We start from the raw sequence: 14,958 nt of genomic DNA on the forward strand, positions 1-14,958 counted from the left end.
ATGCGTGTGGTATTTTCTGAGCTCCTCAGATGGAGAAGGAATTGATGAATCTGACCCCATGTTCTTAAAAGGCTAATTTTTTATTTTATGTTACTATATTATATTAAAGAATGCTTTACTAAAGCATAGAGAAAGGATACAGACAGAAAGCTTAACAAGATACTGCTGAAAAACCTGTGACTCTCCTTTCCAGAGTCCACCACAGCCTGACCACAGATTGGTCATTAAGTCAAAACAATTCACATGTTGGATAAACAATCTCCAACCACATTTCAAAACAGCAAAACACAGGAGAAACAAATGAGATAATATTGTTTTCCTTTTTCTCTGAGGCTTCTCAGCTTCCCAGGAGAAGAAATCCTGGTGAGGGGACTTTTCCAGAAAATATGACAGTGAAAATGTGTAATTTTTGTATTTTTCACTACTGACACAGATCAAGGCTGAGTCCTAAAGAAAGGTTCTGGCAAGTTGTCGTAGCATGGCTGTAACAGAGATGAAAAACACTGAAGCAGATGTGGGGAAAGTAAGTCTTAACTGACAAAAATAGTCTGTAATTCCTGTTTAAACCCTGGAGCCGGAGATCACCTCACCCATGACTGCTTGGTCAAAGGCAATGAGGACAGTTACTCAGTTCACTGCAATTTTTCTAGGACTATACCATCATTAACTACTTTGACAAATGAGAGAGAAATGTATTATGACAAGATTGAGGGCAAAACAGAATGCCTAAAACTGTGAACAGCATAATCATTTGTCTTAGTGACAGGAAAAGGGAGCTGTGGTAATTGCCAGGGAATAAATGGAGTCAGCAGCGTTCTTTAATATGGGATGAACTGCTGTGTGCAATGAGAAAGGCAAGAACCCACGGAAAGTAAGGAGGTAAGACAAATAAAGGGCCAACAGCAGGTGATCAAGGAGATGGAAGTCAGTGGGACTTCTCTGCAGCCATGCAGAAGTAACCCAAGGAGAGAATTGATACCCAAAGGAAGAAAGGGCAAGGAGCAGCATGCTGACAGCCACATGGGCTGTCACTAGAGGCAACAAAAAGGCTAAGTGGGAGAAGCCAAACTACATCCCTGTATCTGCACTCTTAAGTGACAGTGGATGAAGAGCAAGGATACAAGTACAGCCTAGAGACAGCACTTGCAAAGCTCAGCAGCAGGAAAGCTTGGATCTGGACAGCCATCACATGACCCCAGCAGGACAGGAGGCTGAGCAGGCTGACAGGGCATAGAATCCCAGAAGATTATGGGATCATGTGTATGTCTCAAAAACGATAGCTGGATAGCAATGGAGCCAACCAAGGATTGTTTGCACTAACAGACAAGGATTGCTGGTGTCAATTCCCTGTGAGAAAGGAGAAGATGTGGCTGGAGACGGGGGCCATGCGGATGGAGGGCAGCACTCTTCCTGGACTAACAGCCTTGTTGTAGTTCCTGGAGATGAGCCCAACACAGTATCACACAAGCATGGGAATGAGGGCAAGATGTGGGCATGGGCTGTGGAAGGAGATCAAGACCATCGAAGTTCCTTGAAGCTGTGAAAAATGCATATTTTATGATTGGCTTTTCACAAATATTAAAATTAGTATTATATGTGTTATGTTAGAAAGTTATGCTGTATTAATTTTCTTAAATAGTGTGCTAAATATAGTTTTAGGTTATAACATAATGTTAAAATAGAAACTATGCTATCTAAGATACCCTTTTTAAAGAGAGGACTCACACTGAAATAGCATCTACAGGACACCTAAATCTTTCAGAGAAAAAGAATTTATTGCTCTCTTATCGAGTTCTTCCTGCCCTGCTCAGCCCAGAAGACGCCGTTAGGATTCAGAGGAAGAAGTTGACACTGACCAGACAGAATCCTTTGTTTGAATGGAATTTATGCATCATGTATGAGGTGTATGAACATGCAACAGGCTATTGCTTTTAAGGGTTAATCCTCTGTTAATGGAGGATTAACCCTTAAAAGGGTCCTTTTTCGGGCTCGTGCTGCCCAGAATGAGGTACCTGGACTGTCTTTAACTCTTTGTTTTTCTTGTCTCATATTAACTCATTCATACATCTCATACATGATGCATAAATTCCATTCAAACAAAGGATTCTGTCTGACCAGTGTCAGCTTCTTGCTCATAATCCTAGCGGCTTCATCCTGCCTGAGCGAGATGGGAAGAAGTTAGTTTCTCCTGATAATGGAGCAATAAATTCTCTTTCTCTGAAAGATTTAGGTATCCTGTAACTGCTATCTCGGTGAGAGACCATTCTTTAGAGAAAAAGCATCCTACATTGCATAGTTTCTATTTTAACATTTTGTTATAACCTAAAACTATATTTAACACACTACTTAAGAGAATTAATACAGCATTAATTTCTGACACTACACATATAATACTAATTTTAATATTTAATATTTAATATTTAATATTAAATTTAATATTTTTAATTTTAATTTCAATATTTGCGAAAAGCCCATCATAAAATACGCATTTTTCACAATGTTTCGCTCTTTCCTTTCATCCTGCCCCTATATCCAAACCCACTGCCGCGTGCTTACACAGTAAGTCAGGGGCTAACAAACCAATTCCCACGCCAAGCGCGCAATATACTAATATAACTTTCTGATTGCTTGCAGACCCTCCGACTTCCATGCTCCTTTCGACCACGAGCATCTACCACCCGGGGCCAAACCACACTGGTTGCTCTAACACGGCCCCAAGCGCTTCACGCCAGCGGTGCAGCCACAGCCCCGACGCAACTTCCCCCACAGCGCCCTGGGGGCGCTGCCGCCATTACCGGGGCTCCGCCCCTGAGCGCGGCCGGGGCGCGTGCGCCGTGCGCGCGGCGCCTGCGCGCGGGCGGAGGCGCGAGAGCGGCGCGCTCGTTCAGGGACCGGCCGGGCCGGGCCGGGCACCGCCGCCCTGCAGGGCAGCCCCGCCGCCGCTCCCGCCTCCTCCGCCTCCTCCTCCTCCTCCTCGTCGCCGCCGCCGCCGCAGCAGCAGCTGACGCTGCTCGTGATGCAGCCCGGCGGCGGCGAGGAGGCGGCGGCCGGGGCGGCGGGGGCGGTCCTGCAGCCGAGCGCCGACCCGCAGCTGCCGCCCTCCGCTAGCGGCGGCCTCATGGTGTTCTACGAGCTGGGGGCCCCCGGCGAGATCGAGGTGGGAGAGGAGGAGGTCGAGGCGGCGGGCGGCGAGAGCACGGCCAGCCTGGAGGAGCTGGAGGAGGAGGAGGCGGCGGCGCCGGAGGCTGCGGGCAGCGAGGCGGCGGCGGGCGGCGAGTGCAAGAGCTGCACGTACGAGGGCTGCAGCGAGACCACCACGCAGGTGGTGAAGCAGCGCAAGCCCTGGATGTGCAAGCGGCACCGCAACAAGATATACAAGGACAAGTACAAGCGCAAGAAGAGCGACCAGGCCCTGGGGGGCGGCGGGGCGGCGGCCGCGGGGGGCGGCCCGCGGGCCGAGGTGAGGCGGGGGGCGGCGGGGCCTCGGCCCGGCCACGCTCGGTGCCGCGGGGTCCCTCGGAGCTGGGGCTTCCTGGGGGGCTCTAGGGATCTGCCAGACGGCCAGAGGAAGGGAAGAAGTTTAGGGCCGTCCTGCAGCTCGCTCTTCTTCCTGTTTGCCAGAACAAACTCCGTTTGTTTTCAGTTCTGAGGTAAATTGTAGAAGCTTACAGCTATATCAGGTTCCAAGAAAAGAAATGTCGCTAGAAGATGCTTCACTTGCAGCGTGGCTTTTTTTCCCGTGGGAGGAAAGTATAGACTAAGAGAGGTGTCAGACTTGTTTCTCAGCTGGTGCTGAAGTGTGGGGTTTTAAAGTCAACGGCTTTGGGTATCAGATGTACAAAAATCAGTTGTGCAGGTTCTTCAGGATGCCTTTTGTTTTTACTTTTATATTAAATGGCAGGTAAATATTTCGACCACTGGTAGTTCGTACTTAACTTGTATAAGCTAATGTGTATTGTTTAGATGGGGAAATACTATCAGTGGGAAAACTGATGGTAATGTACATTTTTTTTAAATACTCTTTTTCCTACAGTTTGTGACTCAGCTAGGACCATACACTTCTGTGATGGTCGCTTGTACAGAGTTAGTGTTTCAGATCTTGTATTTAGATGAAACAGAAAAAGGGAAATAGTTTTACACTTGAAGGTTCTGAGTTGTTTGTGCTCAAAGGGGTAGGTGTGAAATAGTGATTGTCAGAAGAAAAAAAAATCTTACCTGGAACTCCTGCTAAAAGCAACCTTTTTATGTCATCACAGCTGTGTCTGGAGTTGTGTGACTGGGAACTGATCTAACTGCAAACTGACCACCCAAATCTTTCCTCTTTCTGTTTTTCTTCATGTAAATATAATAGCAACCGTATTGGGTGTCACACGAAAGGATCTTCTTTTGTATGTCTGTAAAAGCCATGAGGCAGGTGCTTTAAAAAAGAGAAGTGTACGTGATGTGCTGGGGAATATTCTCTCCTCTTCTAGTTCAAAGGACTTGCTGATGTTTTCCTGATGTATTCTGTAACTATAATTGATAAGTGTTCCATATAATATTTTGGATTTTTGTTGAACCCTTGTAAGCTCTGAGCCTCTGTTACATTCTGATGGCTTTTTCAGGTCTGCTACCTGGTGTGAATACTCACCTTGTTTTTGAATCTTGTTGGTGTCAACCTAATTTGCCAGGTAGTGTTAACATTAGAACAGTTCTTCTTGTGTTTGTAATATTTAGTCTAAGTCTTTTCCTTCTCACATTGAAAAGGCGCAGCATGCTTGTTTCCATTGAAAAAGTTACACAATATTATCATCCGTGCTGTTTTGTGAGCCTTTTCTAATTCTAGTAGCTACTTGTCATTTCAATAAGAGAAGCTGCACACATTATTCAAGAGGAAAATTAATTCTAGATTTAAATACCAGCATGACTTTCCCTCTTCTCTCTTCCTTCCCTGATAGTTCTTCTTGCTCAGTTCATGATGTGTCTACACAAATACTTGTGCTAGTTTAGGAAACGGGACAGTATGGGAGAAGGGTAAAAATGCTGCATTTCATGTAGTGATGGGTTAAAACTTTTTGATCTGTAGCATGAAATAGTGATTATTGCATGTTGGAAGAGGGTGGGTTTTCTTTTCCCAGTTTGTGCAAGTGGAGATTGCTTTGAATGTAAGGAAATTAGGGCCTGAACTTGCAGGAAAAAGCAGGGTATTTAGTGCTAAACTTACTTTTTTTACAGTGTTTATTGAGGCCATTTTCATTAAAAGTTCATAGTAGAAGTTTTATTTTTCACTTCTGTGGAGAGGATAGAAGTGAAAGGTACTGGGATAGTTTTTTGTTGTTCCTGCTTTTGAACCCTTTCAGGTAGACAGAAGTATCAGTAAGTTTTGAATGTAATACACATAGGATTCGGCATTGGTTGAAATTTTCTAAACCTTTCATATTTTCTTTAGAGCAGATTGTAGAGCCACATTGTACTAGTATGTCTCATTCAGATGACTGGTGATTGTACAGGGAACAGAATAAACTTTGGGGGCAAAAAAAAAAAGCCTGTGGCTCTGGCGTGTTCATCATAGTGTTCTCAAGTATGTTTTGGTACTACAAGGATTATTGTCATTCCTGCCCAATTACAAATGGTAAATATCATTCATTTCCACAAGCTGGAGGCTGACCTGTTATGAATTACTTCATTTTTAAGAAAGGCAGTCAAATAAATTGAAGCCAATAACTAGTCCTAGTAACCTGTTGCAGTATAGAAGACTAACTCAGCTGCATTGCTTCACTCTTGCTGGTGAAATAGTGAAAGGAGGTGGAAAGAAGAGGCCTGGTCTTGAATAGAGAGATTTCCATTCCTGTGCTGTTACTTTGCTCTGCAGATTAAGGAGGCAAATGTTCTTTACTCTTGGGATTTTCTGTGTATGACTGTATCAGAGTTCATTGTCTGACCTCCCTTGTTTTTTTTTTTTTGTTTTCTGTCATGTTCAGGATAGTGTTGAAGGTTCAGTGTCTGTCACAAAACAAAGAACAGGATCCATTGGAGATCGCCCAGCAAGACCTACTCTTTTAGAACAAGTATTGAATAAAAAGAGGCTGGTAAGTCTTGTTTTTGAGAGATTTTGAATTCAAATAAGTAAAGGCAATGTAACAGTGTTTACCTGTCACCATTGTGAGAAAAGAAAATGAGTTTAATAAGCATGCACTGCAAGTGCATAATTTCAAATTTGAAACATGCTTCAGAGATGTGTGCTTCAGTCTCTCTGTGAAGAATACTAAGATGACTGAATTTAATGATCTGAAGTTTTGAAAGTCACAGTTGGGGTGGTTTCTTTAGGGTAAATAGTGCCTACAGTGTAACTGAGATGGTTTTAGCTTGTTCAACCAAAGCCTTAGGTAGAACAATGAATGGACTTTAGGTCTGATGTAAGCTTTACTATGGTGTGTTTTAGAAGTTATAGATGTATAATATAAAACTTAAAATTGTGTATATGTGTGTTGATAAAGCAAACTCTAAGCAAACAGTGCGATTTATAATATTTGCAGACTGCCTAAATGGTGTATCTTGTAAGTTTTTTAAACACTAGTTTTTCCTTTAACAAGTTAAGCCCAATGCTTAATGGGGAAATCATTCAGTACCTACAGTTTGTTCAGCTTCTTCACTACAACTTTCTTTGTTGCCTCTTTTGCAGTCCCTATTCTTCAAAAGCTATTGGGACTATTGGTCTTCCTTTGTTACCTGTGCAATTAACACAATTTACCAATCCTCATTATAGTGTAGTGCTTGTTCAGAAATTTGGAAAGCCTTAAAAGAAACATCATGTCAGTCTTAGATATACAACTACCTAGATGTATTTCTTGATAATTCTTTCTCAGTGATGGCACTTTTGTAGTGATTGCGTCTAAAAACTCAGAGGAACATTCATAACATTTTTATGAGGAAAACAAGTAATGAACTACAGAGTAGTTTTCATATTATCTCTTGTTCTTCATGCCCCACTTACTGGCTTGCTGTCCCCTTTCCTGTCTGTTTCTATGGACATGGCTTTTAATTAAATTTGAAAGGCATCTTATGAATGAAACATTATTTTTTATAGAAGTACAGCAACCAGAAGCTTTTTAAATAGATATTCAGAGCTTTTGCACTAATTATGTCAAGGCTCTTTAAGAACTCAGGACTCCTTCCAGTATTCCTGAAATTCAGATTCTCCTTGATCTGGTTCTTGCTTCTCTCTTTCTCCTCTGACTTGCAGTACCGCTTTGGTTATATCACTGAAGTAACCATTCACAATGAGCAAGCATCTAGGGAATTCATTCAGCTGAAAAATAACCCTTTTCCTGTATTAATTTTTGGAAGGAATCAATTTGCCAAGGAACCTGATTTGCCATTTTACCTTACAATCACTTGTGCCGCCACCATGCAGGAATGAGAGTGAACAACCAGAGTTGGATTACAGACTGCAGCTATTCAAGCCAGGAGCCAAATGCAAATACTTTTAGATACTTTTGTCTTTTGATTGAATGCAGAGGAGTTTTTTAAGTCATTCCCTGTGGATGGACTGCTGTTTTGAAATGTTGGGAAATTCTGGACAGTCAGTGAAAACCATAGAGTTTCTTGAGTTGGAAGGATCCACAAGGATCATTGAGTCCAACTCCCTGCTCCTCACAGAACTGCCTAAAACTAAAATATGTGCTATGGGCATAGTCCCGATGATTGAACTCTGACAGGCACATGAGCTTTGCTGCAGGATTACAATATTTTATTCATTTATTAAACTGGTCTTGAGCGATCTACAGTGAGAAATGTAGAAATTAGCTCAATTGAAGCACATCTGTAGAACTGAAGCACAACTGAAAGATGTTTTTGTCTGATATGTCAATAAATTACTCCTGTTTGCTATACTTACAGGGTTTTTATGATATTAAGCAACAGCAGTGGGTAATGTGCAAATTCATATAATGGAAAAATATTACTATGGTAGCTATTTAATATATGTGAGTTTTGTAAAGTAAAGTTCACTTTCTCTCTCTTTTCAGTCCCTACTCAGAAGCCCAGAAGTAGTGCAGTTTCTACAGAAACAACAGCAACTGTTAAGTCAACAAGCTTTGGAACAAAGGCAGCAACAGTTTCAAGGAGCACCTGGGTAATGAGGAAAGATCAATGATCTGCAGATGAGTCCGGTGTGGAAGGAGGAACAGGATCTGTATTTTGTATAAATACAAAGAATCTTAGTGTTTAAACAAAAATGGAAGTTGCTGTTGTTATGTATTTGTTTCCTGTTTGCACTTTTGAGGTTTTGAGCTGCTTGGGTGTCTGCAGACTTGTGAGCAAATCATAGAATGGCCTGGGTTGTGTTAAGGAAACTTCCCAGTCTGACCATTCACAGGAGTCTCTGACAGTCACTTTCCCAGTGCCAGGGACTTCAACTTCTGGGACCAAAGCTCCTTCACTGTGGGTAGCTCCAGTGATCTGACAGGCGCCCCACTTGACTCCCTGCACACCTGGCTGGCAGTCAGACCAGGTTTCCTCACTGGTTTGACCCCAGGTCTTTATGGAACCTTGTTCCATAAAGCAATTTATTAACAGTGTAATAACACAGAAACAGCCTGGGCTGGTGCCTCTGAGAAGGGATCTCAGACAAAGGAACTTCTGGGCTTTTGTACCATCACAGCCTAAGGCTCTTTCTCCTGAGTCTTCCCTTCTGAGTCTTCCGTTCCTGCCATGTCCCTGTGTCCATTCACCTGGCTAGCCACTCACCTTCATGCCTTTTGTTGCGCAAAGAGTTGGCAGTTCACTGCCTCCTGTCTTCCTCCCACCCAGAGCTCAATTTGCATCTCAGTCTGCATCTCTAACTGCAGTTTACAAATCAACTACCTGCACCAGATGTATTCAACAGTTGGAAGGGACCTTGAAAGATCATCAAGTTCCAACTCCCCTCCTGTGAACAGGGACACCTTTCATAAGACCAGGTTACTCAGAGCTCTGTCCACCCTGGCCTTGAACACTTCCCAGGGAGGGAGTATACATACCCAACTTCTCTGAGCAACCTGTTCCAGTGCCTGACGACCCTCACAGTAAAGAATTTCTTCCTAATATCTAATCTAAATCTACTCTCAGTGTGAACCCATTCCCCCTTACTCTGTCCCTATATGTTGTAGTGTGTTTTTATAATTTGTAATACTTTGAAGTAGTTTTGTTTTGTATCCCCATATTTTTCCCAAATGGTTTATCCCAAACTGTGCCCCCCTCCCTTCACCTGTGTTATCCCTCTCGCGGGATGAGATCATCCCCAAACCCCCACCCTGGCTCTCTGTCAGTCACTCAGCATCCCATCCCCTCCATCCAGAAGTTTTGGCCCAGGTCATCGAGTGATTAGCCAGAGGCTGGGAGTCAGCCCCCCAAGCCTTGCCCCATATGCTGTCCTATGTGTCTATCCCCCAGCATCCATCCCTTAGGGTCACTCACTGGTTGGTAAAATGTTATCTACTTTTGGTTTCCACCTCCCTTTAAATGTGACCTTGGCACATCTCCTGGGGCTCTCGGCAGGAGGCCCCTGAGGTGCAGGAGCTCCTTTGGGGCTCCTAATAAAACCTTGGATTAACTCCTGCTAAGAGTCGGCCCTTTCTCTTCTACCAATGTCTCTGGTGTCTCTTGTGCTGCACAGGCGGCCAGCCCAGGTGCCCTCAGCACCCTCGGGGCACAGAGAGTGTCTCCCCCCAGCCCAGGTGCCCTCAGTACCCTCGGGGCACACACAGAGAGTGTCTCCCTGCTGTCAGCCCAGGTGCCCTCAGCACCCTCGGGGCACACACAGAGAGTGTCTCCCTGCTGTCAGCCCAGGTGCCCTCAGCACCCTCGGGGCACACACAGACAGTGTCTCCCCGCTGTCGGCCGTGTCGGGGCTGCCCCCCGGTGTCTGCCGACTCGGGACTGGCCCAGGGTTCCTGAGAGGCTCGCAGAGGGACCAAGACACCTACATGCCCTTGTAAAAAGTCCCTCTCCCATCTTTCCTGTAGGTTCCCTTCAAGTAATGGAAGGCTGCAATTAGGTCACCATGAAGCCGCTGCTTTTCCAGGCTGAACAATCCCAATTCTCTCAGCCTTTCCTCATAAGAGAATTTCATCCCTCTAATCAGCTTGTGACCTGTCTCTGGATTTGCTGTAACAGGTGGATATCCTTCCTCTGTTGTGGCTTGCAGAGCTGGATGCAGTCCACCAGATGGGATTTTCACCAGAGCAGAGGGGCTGTGATGGGTTGACTTTGGCTGGACATACAGATTTAAAATTTTCATTAACTGCTATCCCCTGTCCTTTCACCGATAGGTATTATTTTCCCATCTCAAGAGCATCCTCCACCCCTTCAGATGTCCAAAATCAGGCCATGACTTGGGTTAGATTCCATCAAGATGGGTGCTCAGGACTGGAGAAGCAGCACACTTAATTATTGGACACTAACGTTTGCCCTGTGCCTCCCACTCTCCTTATTCCTCACAAAATTCATGCTTCATCAGTTTATGTCATTTTTACTGCTTTACTTTTGCAACATACAACTTAAACCACAAATTATTTTTCCCCTGAGGTTAAATCTCCTTGGAGCACATGGGTGCTCTCCAGGTGTCCCCATTCTTCCGCATTACCCACCAAGTACTCCCAGGTATTTGAGCAAAGACAATCCCATAAACGGCTTTGCCTTTTCCTATGGGGAGAGGAATCCACCCCGATTTTCCCAGCCACTTCCAATGTATAGTATTAGGACCTTATCTCCTCCCCCAGTGTGTAGGGGTTTTGTTTGGGCAGGACCAGGGAGGTTTGCAGATCTGGTGTTAACCAGCCAAGTGGCTTCTGTTTAATTTACATCCCAGTCCTTCCATGCCCCATTACCTAACACTTAACACAGTCTTCAGCAGTCTGTTATACCACACAATCATTCCAGAAGGCATATGGGTGATAAGGGATGTGATCTCCTTTCAATGCCATGTTTTTTTGCCCAAGAGTTTATTAGGTTGTTTTGAAAAGTAGTCCCATTGTCTGATTTGATTCTCTCTGGGGTACCATGTTGCCACAAAATGTGTCTCCCAAGACCTGAGATGGTGTCTTGAACAGAGGCAATGGTTTACAGGGAATGTGGCCAGCCAGCCAGTTGTTGCCTCTACCACGGTGAGTATGTACCACGTATTTGGCATGTTCATGGCAGTGGTCCAGTCTGCCAGGTCTCACCATACTGGAAACCCAGCTGCTGCCCTCTACTCCAGGGAAAGTTTACTTCAGTGGCTTGGTTGATTGCAGCACATGCTTCTCATTCATGAATGATCTGCGCAATGGCCTCTATGGTCCGGTCAGTCCCTCATTGATGAGCACATCTGTTTGTTGCAGCTGATGTTTCATGGCCCCATCAGGTTATAAATAGCTCACCATTCCACACCCAGTCCAAGTGTACCTAATTTAATTCAATTTTGGCAGCCATATATACCTGTTCTTCAGTGGAGTGGTTTTTTGGCATGTGAACATCTCCCTGATACACCTTTCCAGTCATATTTTCGATCTGTGCGCTGATGTCCTGCCCCCTGTGCAGGTGCAGTCCAGCCCAGATGGGTTTATCCTTGCATTGCCAATTGGTCTTCTATTTTTGCAGCCACCTCCATAGGTCATTAGCCACCATCCAGGAGTCAGGATAGAGAAAGAGGCAAGTCACTTTTCTCATTCAGCAATCTCTCTGACTAGTTCAGATGGCTTTCACCTCTGCTTGACTTGCCTTCTCCTTCAGCAGCCTCAATGACTTGTCCCCCTCTGATGGTTTCCTGCTACACAGCAGGATCCATCACTAAATAGGGCAAAGCCTCTTTCATCTTCTGGAAACTCGTTATGTGGGGGTGCTTCTTGTGCACAAGTCTCTTTCTCTGGCAATGCTCCAAAATCTTTGCCTTCTGGCCTGTCCATGATTTTTTCCAGAATTCCCAATTGAGCTTATGTAATGCTACCCTCTTACTCCATGTAGCACTGGCTGCGTGATCTCTTATGGGGATGTTTCCTCTGAAATCTGGAGAAGTCTTTTCCAATTATTTTTAAACCTTCATTTTAATATTTAATTTTTTAATATTTAATTTGTAAATAAAAACTTGTTTATGGTAGCAGTGTTTAGCTGTACACCCTTTTCTACAAAAATTATAATAAATTAACATTTTTCTATGTAAACATTTACAGTTAAGCCAGTCTTTGATGACAATCATTGATGGAAGTCAGTTACTTTGTGTGGACATTGTGAAACAAAGTTCTGAAGTTGAGTCAGTCCAGTGGCATTAGCTTACAGCAATTGCTCAGGGATATGAGAGATTCATGTCCTATAGAATCTAGTACTAAAGGCAAAGACAACATGCCATCAAGAAGTCAATCCAGCTTCAGAAAACTTCAGAAAAGTACAAGTAGGTGATCTCTTTATTACCTGCAAGTTGAGTAGGTTTGAAATGCTTCATTGTGCATAGCATGTAAAAGAATTTGCACTTAAAAGTTCCTAAAGTGATAAATGGCAAAAAGCTTTAAAAAGTATCAGGTGAAAAGTATGAAACTGAGAGTTGGACCTTGTTACATGAAGTTATTTGAAATTACTAACTTCTTATATGTGAAATGTAATTTAATTACAGATTAGAATACCACTAATTTTTAAGTGGCTAAATTAAATTATAAAGTTTTTAACTCATAATAGTAAATAATTCAAAATCTAGTCTTTTTCTTCTCAAAGAAGTATAGTTAAAATTCTTTTAAGACAACAGATCTGTAATCAGCTGCAGTGCTAGACTTCACAGGTTTTCAGCCAATTAAAATGAACTTGCAATTGATTGGGTTAAGAATCCAAACACTATATTATGTAAATTTTAAATCCCATGTTTTATTTATAAAAATCATTTTGTATTAAGCCACATTTCTGAATAGAGGTTATCCAAATGGGTTAGGTGCTTATTATCAAGTACTACTTTTACATTGCAGCAGTTTGATCCACTAAATAATATCTCTTTGGCAGTATTTTTTAGTCTTGCGGATTTTTACATGCTCTGCTTTTTGTATTTGTACAACTTGTTCTGTGGGGATTTTTTGTGTTTAGCATTGTGCAAGTTGTTCTTTAAAAAAGAACTTGAAAGACTTTGTATAAACAGTTCTGGACCAATAAATGAGTAAAATCTTTGGTTTGTTTTTAAAAAAAATCTGTTCTTTTTTGTTTTGTTAAATTTGTATGGATTTTTCTTCCTGTGCTAAAACAGCCAGCTCTGACTAGAAGGAAATTTTGTCTTTCAAAGTCTTGCTACATAAAATTATTTTAGATTTAAGCAAAATTAGGTAACTTTTCAGTGTGTAAGAATATATGTAAAACATAATTGGCAAAAATTGTAGAATAATGTATTTGATTTTGTTTTAAATAGTCAACTTTTAAAAGGTGAACAGAACATTTGGGTGAACAGATCTGATTGAACTTTTTTAAAACCAAAACCCTCAGGGCAGAAAATTGGCACAGGGAGTGTTTGTTAAGACAGTACTGAACAAGTTGTCTATGTCAAAACAAATGTCAAGTGCTGAAGCTGTGCATAGAGATGTACAGTAGAGTGCAGCTCACCTCTCCTGTATTTTTGGTAGTCTGTGATAGCAGCACCATCAGGCTGGTGCAGACACTGGGAGATGTGCTGGTAGCAGTGCTCTCCTGTTCGAGTAGAAGATTGAATGGGATTCCCAAGCCAGCACTGTCTGTGTAGCTCTGAGGCCTATTATGTTGTCTACTCCCTTCTGTTATCGGAAAACTAAATCTGAATTTTAGGAAGATGGAAACACAACACTTCCCTAAGAGTACATTCTTACTATATCTCTCACTGTCCCTGAGCAGTTCAAGAACTGCGCAGCTGCAAGTCTGTCTTTCCACTAATGTCGGTCTGGTCCAGAGGGAAGGCTTCTGTCACAGGGCAGCATCACTGTTCAGTGACAGTGATTGCCTGTCAGATCAGAGCTGTCCCCATCCAAAGAAAACTGCACCATCCTCTTGAATCATCAAATCTGTCACAGGACAGTGAGGGATTCATATACATGGAGATTTTATGCTGAATTAATTTTCAATATATTTTCTTGTGTCAAGCGTCCCATTACTCACTGATTCCTCTTGCCTAAGACTGATTTGTATGATAAAGGCTTTCTAAATGCTCCAGTTCCCAAAGTCACTTGTGGTCATACTGGGACCTACAGCCAATCTCTTTAAAAGAGAAGAATGGGAGACAACCAGAGAAGGAGCTCTTAAAACAGAAATATCTTTATTAACAGTAAAACACAAGATGTGAATAATCCCTTTTACAATAGAATAATTCTGGCCAAAGAAAGTGGAGTGTGTTAAAAAGTGTATTGTTCAGACTAAATGTGTTGTCTTCAGAATGCCTCAAATCAAATGCAGCAGGAGGAATGCTTGGGAAAGTGTCCCCTTGGTTAGCAGTTGTTCCATCTTTCTTGGTATGACACGGCATGGAATAGAGTACTCTAGGGCTGGTTGGAGGACTCTGAGCTGCCCCGGGTCTCTTGCACTCCTGAAGCTATGTCTGTGATTTTTCATTCTCCAGAGGCAACAGCCCAAGTATTGTTTTTTATACAGCGACCTACGCTGGTTGACAGAATGTCACAAACCATGAGTAATACTTGTGGATAGTGCAGATGTTTTGCTTTGCTTCTGATGGAAAACAGAGGGCAGAATTATTCATAGACATGAGTGACTCTTGTTAATCTGTGGATGACTCACAGTGATTTTCTCACCAGACTGATAGGTCATAGTTAACACAACCCCATAGTTAACACTCCTTGCTCAAATCCACCATTTTAGCCCCTTGCATAGAGCTTTGCAACTTCATGGCTTCATTGATCCACACAAAAAGGCCTGTTTCTTAACTTTCTTGTCTAACTTCTCAACCCCATTAATATCACAGAGGTGATATGAAATGAAGGCTTAAATTGCTAACACTGACTTATCTGC

General features: G+C 42.9%; 1 protein-coding gene across 1 annotated transcript; it reads left to right on the forward strand.

The window, feature by feature from the left end:
* Window positions 1-478: 478 nt before the first annotated feature.
* Window positions 479-13,142, forward strand: RFXAP (regulatory factor X associated protein). The gene is made up of 6 exons (XM_066571772.1): window positions 479-523; window positions 1,281-1,429; window positions 2,145-2,230; window positions 2,814-3,460; window positions 5,961-6,068; window positions 8,007-13,142. The coding sequence occupies exons 1-6, from the start codon at window positions 479-481 to the stop codon at window positions 8,115-8,117; spliced, it is 1,146 nt and encodes a 381-aa protein (XP_066427869.1). The 3' UTR covers window positions 8,118-13,142.
* The last annotated feature ends 1,816 nt before the right edge of the window (window positions 13,143-14,958 follow it).

Source organism: Molothrus aeneus, chromosome 2 (genome assembly GCF_037042795.1).
Source record: "Molothrus aeneus isolate 106 chromosome 2, BPBGC_Maene_1.0, whole genome shotgun sequence".
In the NCBI taxonomy this organism is placed as follows: domain Eukaryota; kingdom Metazoa; phylum Chordata; class Aves; order Passeriformes; family Icteridae; genus Molothrus; species Molothrus aeneus.